Source organism: Eptesicus fuscus, chromosome 22 (genome assembly GCF_027574615.1).
Source record: "Eptesicus fuscus isolate TK198812 chromosome 22, DD_ASM_mEF_20220401, whole genome shotgun sequence".
NCBI lineage: Eukaryota > Metazoa > Chordata > Mammalia > Chiroptera > Vespertilionidae > Eptesicus > Eptesicus fuscus.
Window position 1 is genome coordinate 20,688,561 of NC_072494.1, and position 21,308 is coordinate 20,709,868.

The following is a 21,308-nucleotide window of genomic DNA, read 5'->3' on the forward strand; positions in this document are numbered from 1 at the left end:
TTTATTGATTTTTTTACAGAGAGGAAGGGAGAGGGATAGAGAGCTAGAAATATCAGTGAGAGAGAAACATCGACCAGCGCCTCCTGCACACCCCCCTCCGGGGATGTGACCGCAACCAATGTACATGCCCTTGACCGGAATCGAACCTGGGACCCTTTAGTCCGCAGACCGACGCTCTATCCATTGAGCCAAATCGGTTTCGGCGGTATTCTACTTTAGAAAGATATCTCAGTGGTATCCTGAGTGCATAAGAAATATAATCCCTATGTACTTATTGTGAGGAAACCTAAGAGTCTGACCATCGCTATACAAAGGTAAAGGCTGAAGATGTGCAGAAAAACAGAAATAGATTTATCAGGATAAAATGTTATTTCCATGGCTGACATAAAAAAAAACTCATTGGAAGCTCCACTGTAATTAAGGCTTCAAAAAAACTTACATTCCAATTACCCAAAATAAAAAATTTCTATCCATAAAAAACTATCATCGTTTAAAAACTGGATCATCACCAGGATAATTTCTAGCTTAGAAAATCAGTAACTATGACTTCAATATTCACTAGTGAACACACATACACACATACATACATACATACATACATACACACACACACACACACACACACACACTAATATATAGTACACTGTATTTATAGTATGAAATTACTTTCCAACATTTTTACATTCCTTCCATACTGGTGTATAGCATATTCTCTCTCTCTCTCTCTCTCTCTCACCATTTAGAAAGTCACATAACAGAATTTCTAACTTATGGACTTAAGCAATACTGCTTAAAAATTTTAGTAAATCTCCAAATTTTCAGAACAATTGATTCCCCTTCCATATGTAACCATTTCAAAAGAAGTAGTTTTCCAAAGTTATGCAACTGATAGAAAAGTGATTCTAGAGCCCACACAGCAGCATTAATCCAAGTTCAGGAACAAAGGCTTCTGCTTTGAAGGATTTTGTTTTCCCTTTTATTTAACCTAGGCCATGAAGTCCAGTCTTGCAGAATATCAAACCACTTATATTTCCTAATTTCCTAAGTTCCTTCTCCAAATTTATCATAAAACGTTATCTATGTAGAAGAATTTGATATTTCAACAGAAAACCTTCACAATATTTCTTCCACGGTTCCTTTCTGCTGTGCAATCATCTAATGATTTTCCTTAATGAAAACAAATACTGAATTGTAGAGAGAAAAAAGGATTGTAGCCAATGCAATTTTAGAGCAGAGGTAAAAATGAAAAGCCATAGCTAAAAAAGTTTCAAATTCATGGTTTATTATAAACCAGCATTTGAGCTGAGAAAGTCAAACTGCAAATGAAGCACTAGCAGGTCAGAATCTAATATACTAGTACAAGTAAACATCACACTCTAACTCTGAGTATGTTACTCCTTAGAATAAAGCATTAAATTTTTTGACAAACATACCCAGTAGTACTTTACTTCATATCTAAAAATTAATCTTTGGAAAATTAATCTTCATTCCTAAAAACTCAATCTAAAGATTTCTAACAAATCTTAGGCTATTCAACAAGTAGAATTTTTAGATATTCACAAATATCTTGATAATAATATCTTGTCTCTGACTAGATATTATTATCAACCATTTACTATTTACCCTAAGGGTTTCCTATTTTGTCTCTCTTCTCCAGCTATCATTCCACTCTCAAAAGCTCTACATCCATATCTTCCTTCCCTACTTCTTACTTTTCTATTGCCTCCCAGGTCAGACTCTCTGCACAGTGGAAGGAATGCTCATGGCTTTTCTTTGCCTTCCCCCCTCTACCTTAATCCTTTCTTCCACTGTCTTTTACTTCTGCCCCTGAAGCAGAAACAGCAGGAATGCACAACACTATATAAAGAGATAAGTATTCTGGACATCTGGCATTCTCCTTTAGCCTCACATTCTGTCCAGCCATCTATGCAAGAATCTATGAGTTGTGTCAATCAAATAAAAAAAATTAAAAATAATATGATAAGGTATGGAATCTGTCACAACCCAGGTAAGACTGGGGAAAGCATCTGGTGAGTAGAAAAGAAAGGTGAAGCTATAATTCTGAATAAATTAAATGCTAGCATACACTTTGGGGGGAAAAGTATTTTAAAAATAAAAAATCATTCCAAAGACTCACCTAAGAAATTAGGATACAGATGGTCAATATTATCCACAACATAGTTACACTTGGGACATCTATTATTATCCTCCAAACTCTGATGAATACACTTGTAGCTATTAGCAGAGAAAAACAATAAAATAGGTTTGATTAAGTCAGCGATAGATTAATAAACTGGTCACAAAATAATGCCTATTAGTCTTCTATTCCTCATTTTCAACTTAAGCAATCAAATAGTTTATCCAATTTATTCCAGCTTATATGTGTATATCATAAAGAAGATACATAGAGCATTTATTAGACAATAGTATACAAAAGTTATTGAAAAATAAATTCAAATAACAAATCTACTGAATATAAAATTTAAAAAGATTATTAACTGCAAGTAGAATATACCACTCCCAAACAAAAAAAATAAACAACAGGAATTAAACATACACAGATTACATACCCATTAAGACGGCTACTATTAAAAAAAAAGGGGGCAAAAAACAACAAGTGTTGGCAAGGATGTGGAAAAATTGGAACCCTTATGCACTGTTGGTGGGAATGTAAAATGGTACTGCAGCTATATAAAGTAGTATGGCTATTCCTCAAAAAAAAATTAATCATAGTATTATCTATGATCCAGCAATTCCACTTCTGGATATATAACCAAAAGAACTAAAAGCAGTGTCTCAAGGAGATATTTATATACCAATGTTCAAAGTAGCATTATTAACAACAGTTAAGAGATAAAAGTAATCCAAGAGTCCACTGACAGATGAATAGACAAAATATAATATATACATGCAATGGGATATTATTCAGCCTTAAAAAGAAAGGAAATTTTGATACATGCTACAATATTAATGAGACTTGAGGACATTATGCTAAGTAAAATAAGCTAGTCACAAAAAAGACAAGTACCATTGACTCCACCTATATGAGGTCTAGAATAGTCAAATTTACAGAAATGGAAAGTTAAATGGCAATTGACAGAAGCTGGGGAAATGGAAAATGAGGAGTTAATAGGTATAGAGTTCCTGTATGTCTGCTTGTAGTTAAATTTTGATCTCAAGTGTACAGTGAGTTAATTGTGTTTTACTTTATCTACTGGCCTATCCAAGGCTCCTCCCTCACTTTGTTTTACTTTGTTATATTTCTTTTATTCTGAATTGAACGTTTTTTCTTCTTTTACACTTTGGCATCTCTGAAAATTGGGTTATGTGTTATAAATGATGGAATTAAAAAATTTTTCTATTGGCTAACTTGCCATTGGATGTAGTAGCTGTTCTGCAAGAAAAAGTTCTGGATACTGAATGAACAACAACAATGTGCAAATATACTTAACATTACTGAACTTAAAAGTGGTTAAGATGGTAAATTTTATTATGTGTATTTACCACAACTAAATTTTACAAAATATACACATAACAATGACATGATAAAAGTGTTAAAGAGAACACAGGAGTTTTTAATGCTCTATACCCTTTTCCGTCCTTCTAGTCTGCTTTACTGGGCTTCATGCCTATCCCCACAAGTGAGTTAAAGGTGCTTTGTCCTGATTACCCAGAACCACCACCCCAATTTTCTAAAAGAGCAGTTAAAAGCTCTTTAACAATTAATAAACCCAGAAGTTTTAAAATTCACCTGTAAAGCCTATGGTAAACCTAACTACTTCACAGATATTATGCACCAACCATATGCTTACTGCCTTGAGCCAAAGAACCTATAAAGACTAGTGACCCAGTGCACAAAATTCGTGCACAGGGAGGGGGGACCGGGGGAGCGGTGTCCCTCAGCCTGGCCTGCACCCACTCCAATCTGGAACATCCCTCTCACAATCCGAGACTGCTGGCTCCTAACCACTCACCTGCCTGCCTGCCTGATTGCCCCTAACCACTCTGCCTGCCGGCCTGATCAACCCCAACTGCCCCCACTTCCGGCCTGATCACCTGTAACTGCCCGCCCCTGCCGGACTGATGGCCCCTAACTGCCCCTCCCACCAGCCTGCTCGCCCCCAACTGCTCCCCTCCGCCAGCCTGCTCCCCCCAAACTGCCCCTCCACCAGCCTGCTCACCCCCAACTGCCCCTCCCGCCAGCCTGTTCCCCCCCCAACTCCCACCCTGCCAGCCTGCTCCCCCCCAACTGCCCCTCCCAGCTGGCCTGCTCGCCCCCAACTGCCCCTCCTGCCGGCCCCCCGCCAGCCTGATTGCCCCCAACTGATCCTCTCTGCTGGCCTGCTCCCCTCCAACTGCCCCCCCCCACCAGCCTACTTGCCCCCAACTGCCCCTCCCACCAGCCAACTTGCCGCTAACTGCCCTCCTGCCAGCCTGATCACCCCTAACCTCCTCTGCATCAGCCCCACCACCATGGCTTTGTCCAGATGGTCTCCTGGAAGGTCTCCTGGTCTAATTACCATATTACCCTTTTATTAGTATAGATATATCAAAAAAATGATTACAAGGTAACGAAAATTACTTTAAAAAAAACAAAACCTCTCACTAACTACATTTACACACAGATATAAGAATGCCAAAAGGCAATTTTGCTAAGTAAAATCATCTTACCAAAAGCTGTGGCCACATTTCGTCATGTATGCTTCCTCGATCATATCAAAGCAGATAGGGCTAAAAAGAAAATAGAAAATAATTGATACTTTTAAAATATATTTCTTTATTGATTTCAGAGAAGAAGGGAGAGGGATAGAGAGATAGAAACATCAATGATGAGAGAGAATCATTGATTGGCTGCCTCCTGCACGCCCCCTATTGGGGATCGAGCCCACAACCCTGGCATGTGCCCTTGGCCGGAATCGAACCTGGGACCCCTCAGTCCGCAGGCCGACGCTCTATCCACTGAGCCAAACCGGCTAGGGCAAATAATTGATACTTTTAAAGTAGAGTGATTTCAAATTAGAAAAGGCAAGCAACAATACAACAAAATCCTATTTCCATACACAACTAAGTCTCCAAACATCTTATCAATGAGAGATGAAATTTCTCTTGAGCTGAATAAACTTCAGGGGATTGCAGGTCAAATGACAATTTGTTCAAGATGGCACTAATGGCCATCAAGCTCTAAGATGAATTAAATAAGTATATTAAAATGGCCCCAACACTTTAACTCACACATAATTTTTAACAGTGCAATGCAATCACAAGAGTCCTTAAGAAAGTTGTAACTTAGAGAATAACTGGGCTTTGCAGAGGTAGAAAAGAGCATTTCAGGTAGTTGAAAAGCTAATGCAGAGGCAGTAGTAATGTGAAAGAATAAAAGAAGTCATCTTGCCCTGACTTTGGCTCAGTGGATAGAGCATCGGCCTGCGGACTCAAGGGTTCCAGGTTCGATTCTGGTCAAGGGCATGTGCCTTGGTTGCGGGCACATCCCCAGTAGGGGATGTGCGGTAGGCAGCTGATCGATATTTCTCTCTCATCGATGTTTCTAACTCTCTATCCCTCTCCCTTCCTCTCTGTAAAAAATCAGTAAAATATATATTTTTTTAAAAAGTCATCTTTCAAATACAGGCTGGACTCAAGTAACTTTAATTAAATGGATCATGTAAGAAAAATTTGAAAAATGAAAGTAACAAAAACTTCCTTGAATGTCAACGATTTTTCCAACTTCAAGCTAAATACTACTCTCCTGTACTACAAAGTCTGTCTATAAATCAGTTAGAATGACCTGCAATTTGATAATATATACTTTTGATCCTTTGTGTGAAAACTATAAATCCCTAAAATGTTCAATTTTGCAATTAAAAATAAACTTTTTAAAAAATATAAGTCAAGAGAGGTCAATATGTATTACTGAAAATTAGGCATTTGACTTTAAATCAATTATTCTCAAGAAGATGACGACATGTCATAATCACCAGTGGAGCTTTTGCGAACCAGATTGCCCACTCCAGCCTCCAATTCTGGTAAATCCTCTCAGGAGATGAGCAGACAGACAGGCATGGGGAGGAAGGAGTTAGAGATTAAAAACATTTATCTCATGTGATTATAGAACAGTTATTTCCCTCCAATCTACCACATTTAAAAACCACTAGGCTAAACACATGTACTCAAACCTAAGGATATGTAGTCTAATTCCATACAAAGAAAGCACTAGGTCGAAAATTAGGAGATCTATTTGGTTGTATCAAACTTGTGTATTAAATATAATCATATGCTGTTTAAAAAAAAAAAAAAAAAAAAGAAAAGAAAATTAGGAGATCTGAGTTCTGATTTTGTCCCTTAGCTGTCCAATTAGAAACGTTACTTAAATTCTTTGTACCTCAATCGAAATATAATTATACTAGAGGCCCAGTGCACAAAATTCGTGCCTGGGGGTGGGGGGTGTCTCTCAGCCCAGCCTACACTGTCTCCAATCCGGGACCCCTCAGGGGATGTCCGACTGCCGGTTTAGGCCCGATCCTAACCCGGCAGTCAGACATCCCTCTCGCAATCCAGGACCACTGGCTCCTAACCATTCACCTGCCTGCCTGCCTAATGCCCCCAAACAGCCCTCCCCTGCTGGCCAGGTCGCCCCCAGCTGCCCTCCCCTGCGACCTGATCGCCCCCAAATGCCCTCCCTTGCCGACCTGGTTGCCCCCAACTGCCCTCTCCTGCCAGCCTGATCACCCCTAACTCCCTGCCAGCCTGATCTCGCCCCTAACTGCTCTCCCCTGCCAGCCTGATCACCCCTAACTGCCTCTGCCTCGGCCCCCACCACCATGGCTTTGTCTGGAAGATGGCCGGTCAACCTGGTCTAATTAGCATATTACCCTTTTATTAGTATAGATAGATTACATAGGATAGGATTGCTTAAATGGGGGGAGAAAGCCTTTTTCAGCAGGAGGAGATGCTCTTGGCAGACAAAAATACATAACCCTTATATTTGGACTGATAGCCAGCCATATGCACTATACTGTCAAACCAGTTATTAAAAAATTGAACCACATTCTTACACCTTACATCAAACAGCTGTTGCCCTTAAAACCCCTCCTCAGCCCCCACCTTAGGTTCTGCCTTCGCAGTTCACCCAGATTAGGTTCTGATTGGTCAGTTTCTATGCCAGTCAGCGTCAAAAGCACCGCCTCCTAGGCAGCCATTGGCTCCTCACAGTTCACCCAGATTTGGTTCTGACTGGTCGGTTTCTATGCCAGTCAGCATCAAAAGCTCCGCCTCCTAGGCAGCCATTGGCTCCTCTAGGAAATCCAGAACGGCCCCGCCTTCACGTTGGCTTCAGCCCTTCAGTCATGCCCCCAGTCTGCTACCAGGTGTTTCTCTGGCTGCTCTGAGAAGTGGGACCTCAGGTCTGTGCTGGTGGCAATTTTGAATTCTCATCCCTGACCTAACCTTCTTACAGTGCGAGCTCTGTGAAGGCAAGCATTTGTCTTGTTCATTCTTAGTTCACTCATAGACTTTACCTGTGTCTATGCATCTATGCTAGCACGCATGGTGACTGGTCAAACGGCCGTTTCGGTCGTCACGGTCACTGCCTTTATATATATATATATATATATATATATATATATATATATATATATGGACTAGAGGCCAGGTGCACAAAATTCGTGCACAGAGAGGGGGGGAGTGTCCCTCAGCCCAGCCTGCACCCTCTCCAATCTGGGACCCCTCGAGGGATGTCCGACTGCCCTCTCACAATCCAGGACTGCTGGCTCCCAACTGCTCGCCTGCCTGCCTTCCTGATTGCCCCTAACCACTTCTGCCTGCCAGCCTGATCACCCCCTAACCACTCCCCTGCCAGCCTGATTAATGCCTAACTGCTCCCCTGCCAGCCTGTTTGCCCCCAACTTCCCTCCTCTGTCGGCCTGGTCACCCCTAACTGCCCTCCCCTGCAGGGTTGATCACCTCCAACTGCCCTCCCTTGCAGGCCTGGTCCCTCTCAACTGCCCTCCCTTGCTGACCATCTTGTGGTGGCCATCTTGTGTCCACATGGGGGCAGGATCTTTGACCACATGGGAGCAGCCATCTTGTGTGTTGGAGTGATGGTCAATCTGCATATTACTCTTTTATTAGGATAGAGGCCTGGTGCAGGGGTGGGGGCCAGCTGGTTTGCCCTGAAGGGTGTCCTGGATCAGGGTGGGGCTTCTCTTTGGGCGTGGGGCGGCCTGAGCGAGAGGCCTGTGGTGGTTTGCAGGCCAGCCACGCCCCCTGGCGACCCAAGCTGAGGCCTTGGTATCTGGAATTTATTTACCTTCTACAATTGAAACTTTGTTGCCTGGAGTGGAGCCAAGCCTTCTGCTCGCTCTGTGGATGCAGCCATTTCTGTTGGGACTTATGTATCTAATATAATTGAAACTTTGTAGCCTTAAGCGGAGGCCTGGACTGGCCAGGGCTGCAGAAGCTTAGCTTCCTCCATTGCTGGGGGCAACCCTTGCCTCCCGCTCTTTCCAGCTCAGTGGCTGCCACCATTTCTGTTTGGATTTGTTTACCTTCTATAATTGAAACTTTGTAGCCTTGCGTGGAGGCCTAGGCCGGCAAGGGCAGGTGGAAAGCTTGTCTTCCTATTGCCGGGGAAACCCAAGCCTCCCTCCTGCTCTCTGTGCTGCAGCCATGTTGGTTGGGTTTATTTGCATATTTGCTCCTGATTGGCTGATGGGAGTGACTGGTGGGCGTGGCTTAAGGGTGTAGTGAAGTATGCTCAATTTGCATATTACTCTTTTATTAGGTAGGATTAGTGTTATATTAAAATTGGAAGTCTAGATAACTTCACAGAATTGCTTTAAGGATAAAATGCAATGTGAAGTATAAACATCTTTAAAATGTAATGAATAAGGAATTGTCAAACTTCACTGTCATTTAAATGTAAAAGCATAGAGTAATTGGGATTGATTCAGTTAGACTGTGAAGCATACAAGACAGACCAACCACACCCAAAGTCAATTAGAAATGAAAAGGATTCCTTGAGCCTTGCCTAATCCGTATCTTCCTACTCCAAAAGATTGGCCAAATCAAATCTAGCTTGAGAATAGAGAAACTAGATTCCTATTAATGAATTCTTCTGAATAGTCAACTTCAGCAGAAATAACCTTACTCCTAAAAAATAAAAAAAGTGTCAGCTACTTACACTCCCCATCCCTCACCAATCCTATATAATAAAAGGCTAATATGCAAATTGGCCCCTTGGGAGTTCAACCGACTGGAGTTTGACCACTCGCCATGACGTTCGCTGACCACTAGGGGGGCGGTGTGTTACGAAGGAAGACTCCAGCTGGTAGCTGGAAGGAAGGCCCTGATTGACCCTGATTGCCGGCCAGGTCTAGGGACCCTACCCATGCACGAATTTCGTGCACTGGGCCTCTAGTTTCCTATAAAATAGCTGATAGTAAGTACAATGAAACTCATACAGTGCCTGGCAGACAGTGAGTGCCGAATAAATATCTGCTGAATGAATGCTTGATTCCCTTATTTCTCACATAGCGTACTTATATGGATGCTGGCATGTGTTCTTTTAGCCTACTGAAAAGTGAAATGCAAATGGTGGCAAAAAACAATTGGTTTGATTCCCCAGTCAAGGCACATAAGGGAATCAACCAGTGAATGCATGGATAAGTGGAGCAACCAATTGCTATCTGTCTCTCTCTAAAATAATTCAATCAGCCCAGTAGGTGTTATTCAGTGGATTGAGTTTCGTCCTATGCACCAAGAGGTTACTGGTTCAATTTCAGTCAGGGCACATGCCCAGGTTTTAGGCTCAATCCCCAGTAGAGGGTGTGCAAGAGGCAGCCAATGGATGTTTCTTTATCATCAATGTTTCTATCTCTCTCTTCCCTCTCCCTTCCTCTCTCTGTAAAATCAAAAATAAATAAATAAATAAAACCATTCAATCAATCAATAAGACAATTGAACCCTGCAAACCCTCACTTTGTTTCATTAGCTTCTACTTTACCATATGATGCTCTCTACTGAGTGTGGGCACAAACACCTCTTAATAAGCTACTTCAGTAATAAGACCCAATAATAAGCTACTTCAGTTATTTATAAGTGACAATCACATTTATAGCCCAATTTCAATTAAAAATGAATTAATTCTGAATCCAGACGTATTTGAGAAAAAAGCAAAAATATGAACAGACATTATTAACTGCAAGAATTGGACATTGTAAGACTAAGTAACTTCCTATTATATTCATTATAACTGATCCTTGAATAACACAGGGGCTAGAGGCATTGACCCCACAGTTGAAAATCCACTTATAACTTCTGACTCTACAGTTGGCCCTTCGAATGGTGGATTCAACCAATTGGGGATGGAAAACATTATTTTCTATCTAAGGTTAAGTATACGAAAATACTGTTTTTGTTCAGCGTTGGTTGAATTCATAGATGCAAAACCATTGATACAAGGGCCAACTGTATTTATTTTTAAAAATCCAGGTATAAATGGACTAGGCACTTCAAACCCCTGTGATTCAATGGTCAACTGTAATGACACAAATTCAGATCTTCGACCCTGAAGTGAATCAACTTCCCCTATGAGAGTGCAAGCCAACTTCCTATATCACTAATATTCTAAGTCTATATACAATTTTCTCCAGAGAACAAGCACAAAATCCTACCAGTTCTCACTCACCTAAATGCAATTCCTTTCTCACAATTCTACCATTTAGACTGCATTTCAGATACAAATCCAATGCAAATCCCAAAACACTCTCAACAATACAATCAACTAAATCTTTCACTTATTACAGCTAACTTTACCCTCTATGCCAAATATCATAACTAAACACGACGGTGTTTCATTCATGATGCCAACTATGATGACAAAATGTCTAATACTTAGTGTCTCTCAAAGCAGAAGTTCCAGTACACTCTAATGCATTACACCAGTTACATCTGATACATGAATGAGATTTAGTAAATGTGGTTCCCCTCTTGCCAGACATTCAGTTGAGAGATGAAATTTTTTTTTGAAACAGACTTTCTTGATGACAGTAGCATCATCAGCAGATTTAAAAGGGGCCCGCCCTTGGAAATAGGACTGATACTTACATGAAATACTACTTCTCCTTAAAACATCCATACCTGTGCTTAGAGCACCAGCTACCACAGTCTCAATAAGCAAACTCTGGCCAACAATTCCTTTACAAGTTTAATCCACTTCGACAAGCAATCGGACTGTGAGGATGCCTAATTCACCAGGCAGCCAGAAAACTCAAGGCCCACCTCCCTGCCCAGCTTTCTTCTTTTAAGCACATCCATTTATTTGACTGCCCATCTCGGCCCCCGTCCCTCCTTATTTCTTATTCCCTAAACTCCCTTCATTTACCCTCCACCAGCACTTACCTCGTTACTACGGCACCCTGCTCGGGACCCCAAAATCCCCCATCTTAACCCCAACTACCAGCTCGAATCCCCCTGCAGCACCGAACAGCCACCTCACCCGGACCCACCAGCCCGAACAGCAGCTCAGACTTGAGCGACAAGGGGGTTGCTCTTCACACCCACCAGACAAAGTCGTTGCTTTTGTCCTCGTAAGAGTTGATGAGCCCGTTGCAGAGGGGGGCGAGCAGAGGTCGCTTTCTGCTGCCGCTGCCGAGGCTAGAGCTGCCCCCTCCTCCGCCGGCGCTGGGCCGGGCCGCGCAGCTGAGCCGGGACAGGCCCGCGGACACCACCCCGCCGCCGCCGCCGCTGCCGGACACGGCGGCCGCCACCAACACAGGCCGCCCCGGGCCCCCGAGGCCGCCGGAGCCCGCGGCCTGGGCTGCCCCTCCGGACCCCAGCGCCGCTGCCGAACCCGCCACGGAAGGGGGCGACGGGGAAGAGGATAAGGACGAGGAGGCGGAAGTCACCGAAGAGGCCGCCGAGGAGCCAGGACTGGTCCCAGCGGAGCCCGACCCGACCTGGCGGCTCCCGGACATCGTGACTCCCTCCCCTCCGGCCGGGCTCTCGGAGGAGAGGGACCGCGACCCGCCGCCGTCCCTACCCTACGCCTCAGTGCATCCTGAGGATGCGCTCCGCGCCGGGAGGTGGGGCCGAGGAACAATAAAGTTGATTTTTTTTAAGGCGACCACACAACAGCGTCCAACGGGAGGGGGCGGAGGAAACTAATCACGCAGAGTGAAAACCACTACCGCCCTCCAGGCCGCCGCCGCCGTCTCCGCCGCAGCCAACCCGGACGCGCCGAGGGCCGGCCGTGCGCGTGCGCGAGCGGCGGAAGGGGCGGGAGCGGCGGGGGAATACGACTTCAGACGCCGACCGGGTGGTGCTCAGATACGCACGGCGCGCCTCCGGTGACGGCGGTGGCCTAGTAACGACAGCAGCTGTCTACGAGAGCTGTTTTTGTTCGTGACGTACCGGAGGGCAGGCCTTCTTAATGGATGACAAGGCGGAGGATGGCGGAATGAATGGTCAGGGTGGCGGACTAACTGGGGGGGGGGGGGGGGGGGGGTCGCTCAAGAAGCGACTGCGCACGCGCGCGCTGGGTTACCCAGAGTCCCCGCTCCAGGCCTGGGAGCGGCGCCGGCGTGCAGTCGCCTAACCACGCACGCGTGCGGGAGAACCGCATTCCTGAATGGGGAGAGGGAACGGTGGCCGTCGCCCGAGAGGGAGGCGGCGTAACGCAGTGGCGAAGGCACGACAGGTGCTTCCGAGTAGGGAATTGAAGGCCCTGTAGACTGGGGCACACAGAAAGGACCCAGAAGCTCCTTTCCGAGCAGTCGAAAACACTGGCCGGGAGGCAGGGACTCCAAGTTCTACTGTTTGAAGCCATTCCACAGTATCCTGAGGAATAAATTAAGATGAAGTCAGTCAACAACGCTTTGTAAGTGGAAAACGTGGTAGCAAACGTTACCAATTTTATGCATTCGACCTTCAGTTCACTTTTGCATTTTGAAAAGTTATTTACCAAATGAAGCATATCAACAGTGGAAAACAAATTATACTTAATCAGAACACAGCTGAGTCAGAACCCCAGTTTAATGTGGATCTGATACAATTCTAGCACAAAACAAGTAAATCTGGCATTGGAAGCCACCAGAAAATTTGCACTTTCTGGTAGGCTTTTTGGAATAGTAAGAATTGATTATACAAAAAAAGAATTGATTGCAGATTTTAATTTGCCTTTTTGAGAATCCCTAAGATTTTCGGGGATGTAAATTAGAAACAATCGAACTGGTTGATTTTTGGTACTCTTTCTAACTCTATCATTATATGATTCTTAGATGGAAAGTTCCCTGACTTAATTTTCACAAGTTTTGAAGACTAGGGGCAGCGAGGACCTTTCCCTAGAAACATCTATCCGTGCTGAGGGAGTAGGACCAGGGAAGGGCCTACTTGAAGGCCCAGCAACAAGACCTAGCCATTCTCCTGGGCAGTGAGCCATCATAAGGCTGCCATCCTCCTCAACTCTGCCTTAGCTGCTCACCCTCTATGCCCAGCTCAGGTTCCTACTCAACAAAATAATATAGGAATGGCCTTATCAGATTTCCAAGAACCACTCTTCGTGTATGAACACTGCATTATCCAACCCATGTTTATAATCACTTTCAAGACCCACCTGAAAATATAAAACAAAAAAATACCACAAAAACCACACCAAAAACAAAACAAACAAAAAATAAAAATAACAAAAACCACAAAACAAAAAGACCCACTTCACAAAAAAATGTGAAGCCTCACTGTCTCCTTGGCAGAGATAGTTTCATCTTCATATGTGCTCCTAGGATTTTTTGTTTGCACTTAAAACATTGCATTTTAGTGGTTTATATATGATTCTCTACCACCACCAGCCTATCAGCTTTAACTTTGTATTCTCAGCATGTAGCACAATACCTGGCCTACGATTGGTGCTTATCAAAATGTCTTGACCAACAAATTAATAAAGCAGTTGATCTCATTTTAATTATTTGCTGAAAGTGTGCCTTTACAACTAAATTGTAAGCTCTTTGAAAGACAGGACCAATTTTTTGATGAAGGAGTGCATAAATAAATGAAGTATATAAAACGTTGCTTCTATATTCAGGAAGTTTATGAAATAAGGATTAGAAAAATATGTAAAAAAGATAAGTAATAGTACCAAGGAGCACATGCAAAGTGTTTAATGGAGAATGTAGAGAATCACAAAAGGGGCTGAAGCAACAACAAGTGCTGAGGGCCAGCCATGCTGGTGCGGGGGGAAGTTTGGCCTTAAGAGAGAAAAGTTATGGTCTGGTCGATCAGAAAGTGTAATTAAAGTCATGAGTTCAGAAAATAAATAAGTAAAAATACCTACATCAAGTTCAGCTGTCTAATTGATAGGGATAAAAAGTTTGTTTAGGAAAAATTAATTTGTGGGGCAGATTGTAAACAGCCTTGAAATCACTTTGGAAAATAGCCTGTAAGCAATTGGGAACAATGAAGACTTTAAGTGGGGGTAAACTATATTCAAAGAGTTGTTTTTGAAGATTAAGTTTTCAGTAGATTAATCTTCCAGAAGAGATGGGAGATTAGGGGCAAAGAGACTAATTTAGGAAAAAATTATAGCAGTCCAAGCATATGTGGTGAGATTTCAGATTAGGGTGTTGACAAGGAAAGTAAGGGAATAGCCTGAGAAAAACAAAAGACTATAGGAGTAAGTTACTCTCTGAAAGAATCTTGACAGTCCTTGAGGACATGACCCATGCCTGTGTTCACTGTCTTTCCCAGTGCTTGGCACAAAGGCCAACAAACTGATTAAGTAAAAATGATGGAATGCAAAGAGGAGTGATTCCAAAAATCAGGGATACTAGCCTGAGGACAGAATTGGAAACAGCCAATGGGTGGTTTAGTTTTCGATGTGTTGTGTGAGTGTGGGATGAAAATACATTCAAGTGAGCATATCCAGGCAGTGATTGAGAATTCAGGCCAAGACACAGGAAAAGTTCGGCACAAGAGAGAAATAAAACTGCAGATTCCTGAGCTCTGCCTCCAAATTCTGACTCTACAGGTCTGGTGTCAGTGCTATGAATATGCATTCTTACCAGCACCCAGGTGAATCTGATGCAGGTGACTAACCCTTTGAGAAACACTGTGATTGATATTGTAGGTTAGGGGTCCTCAAACTTTTTAAACAGGGGGCCAGTTCACTGTCCCTCAGACCGTTGGAGGGCCGGACTATAGTTTTAAAAAAACTATGAACAAATTCCTATGCACACTGCACATATCTTATTTTGAAGTAAAAAAACAAAAAGGCAAAAACACCCGCATGTGGCCCGTGGGCCGTAGTTTGAGGACGCCTGTTGTAGGTAATGTAAGAGAAATATATAAAATAGTCTCTTCCTTTTAGGTTGCTTTATTCAGAGGACAGAAAGAAATATGGCCCTAACCCTTTTGTCTCAGTGGGTAGAGCGTCGGCCTGCAGACTGAAGGAACCCAGGTTCGATTCCGGTCAAGGGCATGTACCTTGGCTTTGGGCACCATCCTCAGTAGGGAGTGTGTAGGAGGCAGCTGAATCGATGTTTCTCTCTCATTGATATTTCTAACTCTCTATCCCTCTCCCTCTCCATTCCTCTCTGTAAAAAAATCAATAAAATATTTTTTTTAAAAAAAGGAAAGAAAGTAATATGACTCCAGCTTAGAAAAAAAAAATCGTCAGTGCTTAGTATTACCACTTTTGTAAAACTTAGGTAAATACCAGATAAACGTATAAAGACTAATCTGAAAGTACACAGTCCTTATTACTTTTTACAGGCAAGTTCTGGGGAAGCAGAAGAGAAGAGGAAGCTTGGCAAAACACAAAAAGGAAGTCAGACAACTCAGGAGAAGTAGCAAATAGGAGAAGGGAAGAAAACATTAATGAAAAATGAAAGTAAGTGTAATATAAAAACTAAGTTCTAATAATTAGAAGAATTCCATTATATTGTTAAATACATGAATCCTTTGAGTGACAAAAATGACAAGACAAAATCCAAAATGCTCCACAAAAACACTGCTACTGAAATAAAATCTAATTGAGTTAAGATGAAATGGAACTACCTAGAGAATTGAACTTCCCAGACATATTTCTAAGGTGTCTTATCCAAATATAATATTTTAGGGAAATGGGGCTGCTAGTTTTCATCTCCAGCTAACCCTGCCCTTTGGTAACCAATCTCCCAAAAAGATCCTCCCTAAAAAACTATTTACCTGACTCACCTGAAGGGTTTGCTGCCTGTTTGCCCTGTTTGCTGTTTAACCAAATCTCTCATCAAATTTCTCAGTAAATAATAGGTTCCTGTTTGTTTGTGTGTTTTTTTTTAATTTAATGTGTTTGCCTTGTAAAAAAAAAAGGGGGGGGGCCTAAATTGAGAAGAGAAAGGAGAAAAATTTTTTCGATCAGTGTGAAAGAAATAAAAAAGCTTCTGTAACCTGATAGCATAATAAGGCATCCAGCAGAAAATTATCCATAATCTTTAGGTAAAATGAAAAGCTCCAACTTGCACATTAAAACTGGAGGTAGACACTTACCTATGGAGAACTATAATTTCTTAGAGTTATTATTTGAGGACAATCTCTTTTCCAAAAATGTCTCTGACACTGTTTTCATTGTTAGAATTGCATCATTAGCCTTTATTCCTCTCCCAGTCTTCCTGTGTAAAATTACAAGCACTTTTTTAGAGAAGGTAAATTAATAATACTAATAACTTGGCAAGTCAGTCATCATATTAAAAGAAGTTCATTTTCTTTATTAAAGCACTTCTTTTGCAAGTTACTGCTAAGCAGTTTTAGCCAAGGTAGTTGCAAAATATGGCCTAGGCTGGCTGGTCCAAGTATTGTAACAAGGATTATATAGGAGGAGTTGTATGTATGTGAATGCAAGTTACTGAGTAGGGTTAGTCAGCTTAAAACACACACACACACACACACACACACACACACACACACACACACACGCACGCACACACCCCACACAAAACCAGAGAGCATTTGAAATCTTGCTCCCCAATATATGTCCTCAGTTTGGCTCAAACTAATAGAAAGTTACTACAAAACACACACACACACACACACACACACACACACACACAAATCAACATTGACTAGAAAAACATTTACTTGTATTATACGGTGAATGTATACATATTTTGTGACTATGTGGGTAGGTTTAGATCCATTTCAAGATCATAAGCAAAAACAAAATAAAGTCTAATGAATTCTGCAAAAAACAGAACAATTGGTGTCATCATGAGATGGAGACCAGGTAATATTAAAGAGCAGGGGGGATTTGATCACCCTTGCATTTACTATGGTATAATTAAGTGATCTGGGAAAGTAAGCTAGAATCAAGAAATGTTTAAAAGGTGTATTGTCCATTGTAGTTTGCATCAAGTCTCCTCCCTAGATTGTGAATATTTCTTTCTGCCTACTACCCTGGGTATTCAGATGTAATTGCTGGCAAGTCATCTATGACATCACCTCCAATACCCACTCCTCTCATTGAATTAGCTAATTAATTGATTTGAATTTATTACACCCATTGAATTCTGTAAGATACTGGGAATGCTAAAGTAGCACTAAATTGTGAACTTGTCTAAACAACTTAGAATAAAGAGTGAATAGTATTTGGATATAATAATTATAATTAGATTTATACCCAGTTGGAAGAGAAGTTAGTTTGGGAGCCTATTCTTAACCTTTGAAGGTGATGTAAAGTAAAATAAGTATTCTTTCTGACAATGTTTCCTCTTATCCTCTGAGTCTATATGGTAATTCTTATATTCTGAATTTGCTTTTGTCAGCTATGGCAGGTATTTCTTTTCTCACCCCATTGAGTCCTCCCACACAGAGCTTTGGGCGTCTCCTATTAAACCAGTTCATCAACTGCATTTGCACCTGTCAATTTATCGTGAGATAGTAGAAACTTATCTCATCTTTAGTTTGGAAAAATTAGGTCAAAGCAGTAAACTGCTGGTCAAATCAATTGAAGTTTACTGGATCTGTTTGACAATAATTCAACTGATACAAGAGCATATATTAGTTTTGAGTCAAATCAAAGTTACAAATAAAAATTGAGTGTCATACACTATTCTTTATTCTTCCTTCCTTTGCTGTATGAAGAAGTTATAAGCTGAATTCCATACTGGAGGTCTGAATTAGTATTGGTATTATTCACTACAGTGCCAATGGTTAATTTTTGTGATTAGGCTTGCTCAAACTGCCGTGTCTGTCCCTGCCTATGTTCCACCTGCCTTTGTTTTCCTGGACCCCTGCCCTGTCTGCCTGCCTGTCAAGCTAACTTCTCTTAATAGCAGCATTAACCCAAAATATTTAGTTATACAGGCAATAAATTCCTTACTCCTGTTATTACATTTAGCATTGTAATTGTCAGTTCTTTCAACTAGACTGCCAGATTCTTGATTGCAATCACTATTTCTTTCCTGGTCTATTCCCAGCATCTGGCAAAGTACCTGATATAGAGGGCAAGGCTCATATATTTTACTAAATCAATGTTGAATAAAGATGCTCTCATGTTTTAAAGATGCCTTAGAGACCAATTCAATTTCCCTATGTGATTTTGACTTTTCACAACATCATAAAGGTATTTTCTACTCTAGAGTGAATGCGTGACTCACAGAGAACTCACAGATTTTTTTTTTAGCATCATGACTTCATATTTTAGGTGGGTGATACATTTGATGCACCCCCATAGCAGCTGAAGTTTCAAAAATATACTCAAAAGTCATATTTTCATCCTTATCAGCTCATAAATGTCATCTCTGAACAGAAGCCCCAGTAGCAATTTGCTTTGGAACTCTTGTTTGCCCTCTTCCTTCTTGGGAAGGAACACAATCCCAGATTGATGTTATCCATTTGTTTACTCATTTGTTTGTTTATTTCTTCATTTGTGGACAAAAAAAGGGCCACATACTAAACCTGGCAAGATCGGGGGAGGCCAGCATGGCAGGCTCTACGAACTCAAAAGACAGAAAGTAACCACATAAAATGATCTAAACATAAAATTCCTAACTAAAAGTGAATCATGGCAGGTAACAACATCCTAGATCTGAAGCTTCCTTAACAAAGGTCAATCTTCACCTTAAATGAGCCTGTCTATTGTCTCTCTGCATCTAAGCTAACATACCTTTGGAATGTCAGAATAATCTCTTTTTTCAGACACCTCAGGGCACACTCACCACATCAGAGCACAAGACCACAGAACCCTTCATTGATATATCCCCCCAATACCATCTCTATATGCTGCAAATGTTCATTGTTAACTCTCCTGTACCCACCAAAGTAAAAAAGTATGTCTCTCCATTTTACTCTTTATCTCATCTCAGAGATTTTCCCACTTTGGTTTCTGCCACCTCCCTAGTCTACCAGCAACAAATTTTATGGAACCCCCTTTATATCTCCTCCTTTGATTCTAATGTATAAAATAAGCTATAAAACTGCCATTCTTCGGAGCATTTTTCTCAATCCATTGAAATTTTGCTTCCCGGCAAATTTCATCAGTTTGACTCAAACGCGTAAAAAATGTCTACAGGTTTCTTACACTGACACATTCATGTGTTTAGCCAATGTATTAATCCATTTGCTGCATAACAAACACCCATAAACTTAGAACATTAAAACAACACCATTTAGCCGAAACCGGTTTGGCTCAGTGGATAGAGCTTTGGTCTGCGGATTGAAAGGTCCCAGGTTCGATTCCGGTCAAGGGCATGTACATTGGTTGCGGGCACATCTCCGGTGGGGGGTGTGCAGGAGGCAGCTGGTCGATGTATCTCTCTCATCGATGTTTCTAACTCTCTATCCCTCTCCCTTACTCTCTGTGAAAAATCAATAAAATATATTTAAAAAAAAAAAAAACACCATTTATTGAGTTCATCACTATACAGCAAGCATGTCAAACTCAAAAGCTAACATGGGCCAAATAAACAAGGTTTAAGTTTATGTGGGCTGCAAAAAAAACAAAAGCTTCAATTTTCATAGAAACATAGGTTTATTTCAATAGAGACATGCTGAATACAAAGGACTGAAATAAATGAGTAATCATTAACATAAAATAATAGAACATTTTAATAAAAATTAATATTTTTTGAACATTAATTTACCAGACACTGAATAACTGCACAACTTAATAAGTGTAACGCAAATAAATCTATTTTTCTTGTTCTCTGAAAGCGAAATATTTCCTGTTTCGCACACCCAACAAGTCAATACAAGACTAATGATGTGGCAACTGGCTGCTAAAATATTCACTGCTAGTATTAGTGGAGAGAATGGTATGCCTGTGCATAAGGTGCAAAAGGGAAATGAATGCAACACGATAATAGTAATCAGTCATTAGCGAACGTTGTAGTTTGTTATTAATAATTATGTATAACAGAATATTGTAAAAATTAAGTTACAAAATTTCTATAAAAACGTTTCTTATATTGGCTGGGCCACAAAAATATTCATTGTGGGCCGTATGCACGAGTTTGACATGCTTGCTGTACAGGCTGACAATTTCTTCTAAGCTCCTCTGGGAAGTCCTTCAGGCTTACTTGGGCTCTCAATGGGACTTTGGGATTGGCTGGAGGCTATGATGACTTCAGCTGGGACAGCAACAATCTGCTCCAGGTGCCATCTCATTATTTTATCCTGAGCATTAACTCAGTGTTAACCATAAAACATAAAACCCTATTGTTTGGATATCACAGGGTAGGTAATAGCAAGAAAAATTACTGACAAGACTGGAATAAAAGTCAAATCTGGATTTAGAGAATAAGAGACTATATTCAAATGTAATATTGCAAGAGAAGGAAAGGGGCTATTGCACATGGGGAAATGGGGGAGGGAGATCATTGCAATAAGGAGAATGCTTTGACTACAAGGACTCTAGAGTTAGGCAAAAGGAGAAGAGTAAACAAAGCTAGAAAGAACTAAGTGGGATGAGTGGGTGGCACATTCAGGTAGTAGCTCAGAGAATATTTTATTTTACCCTAAAGCAGTGGTTCTCAACCTTCCTAATGCCGTGACCCTTTAATACAATTCCTCATGTTGTGGTGACCCCCAACCATAAAATTATTTTCGTTGCTACTTCATAACTGTAATTTTGCTACTGTTATGAATCATAATGTAAATATATGATATGCAGGATGTCTTCGGCGACGCCTGTGAAAGGGTCGTTCGACCCCCAAAGGGGTCGCAACCCACAGGTTGAGAACCGCTGCCCTAAAGCCAGCTTATCTCAAGAGGGGATGTATACTGGCTCAGGTTGAGGGTGGGCCAAAATTTAGGGGCTTGGAGTAAGGAGACAGATTAACAGGAGA

The 21,308-nt window shown here is 41.5% G+C and overlaps 1 protein-coding gene across 3 annotated transcripts in view; it reads right to left on the reverse strand.

Annotated features, from left to right (window-relative positions):
* Window positions 1–12,217, reverse strand: part of COP1 (COP1 E3 ubiquitin ligase) — a 109,595-nt gene extending 97,378 nt beyond the window's left edge. For 2 of the 3 annotated variants that reach the window (XM_028152057.2, XM_028152056.2), the window contains exons 1-3: window positions 11,560–12,213; window positions 4,672–4,731; window positions 2,138–2,235 (exon numbers count right to left, since the gene is read on the reverse strand). In XM_028152057.2, coding sequence (XP_028007858.2) covers window positions 2,138–2,235; window positions 4,672–4,731; window positions 11,560–11,972 — 571 coding nt within the window. In that variant the 5' untranslated portion in view covers window positions 11,973–12,213. Of the gene's footprint in view, window positions 1–2,137; window positions 2,236–4,671; window positions 4,732–11,559 lie in introns of all 3 variants that reach the window. The other variant, XM_054711489.1, reaches the window with a different exon arrangement.
* Between the last annotated feature and the right edge of the window lie 9,091 nt (window positions 12,218–21,308).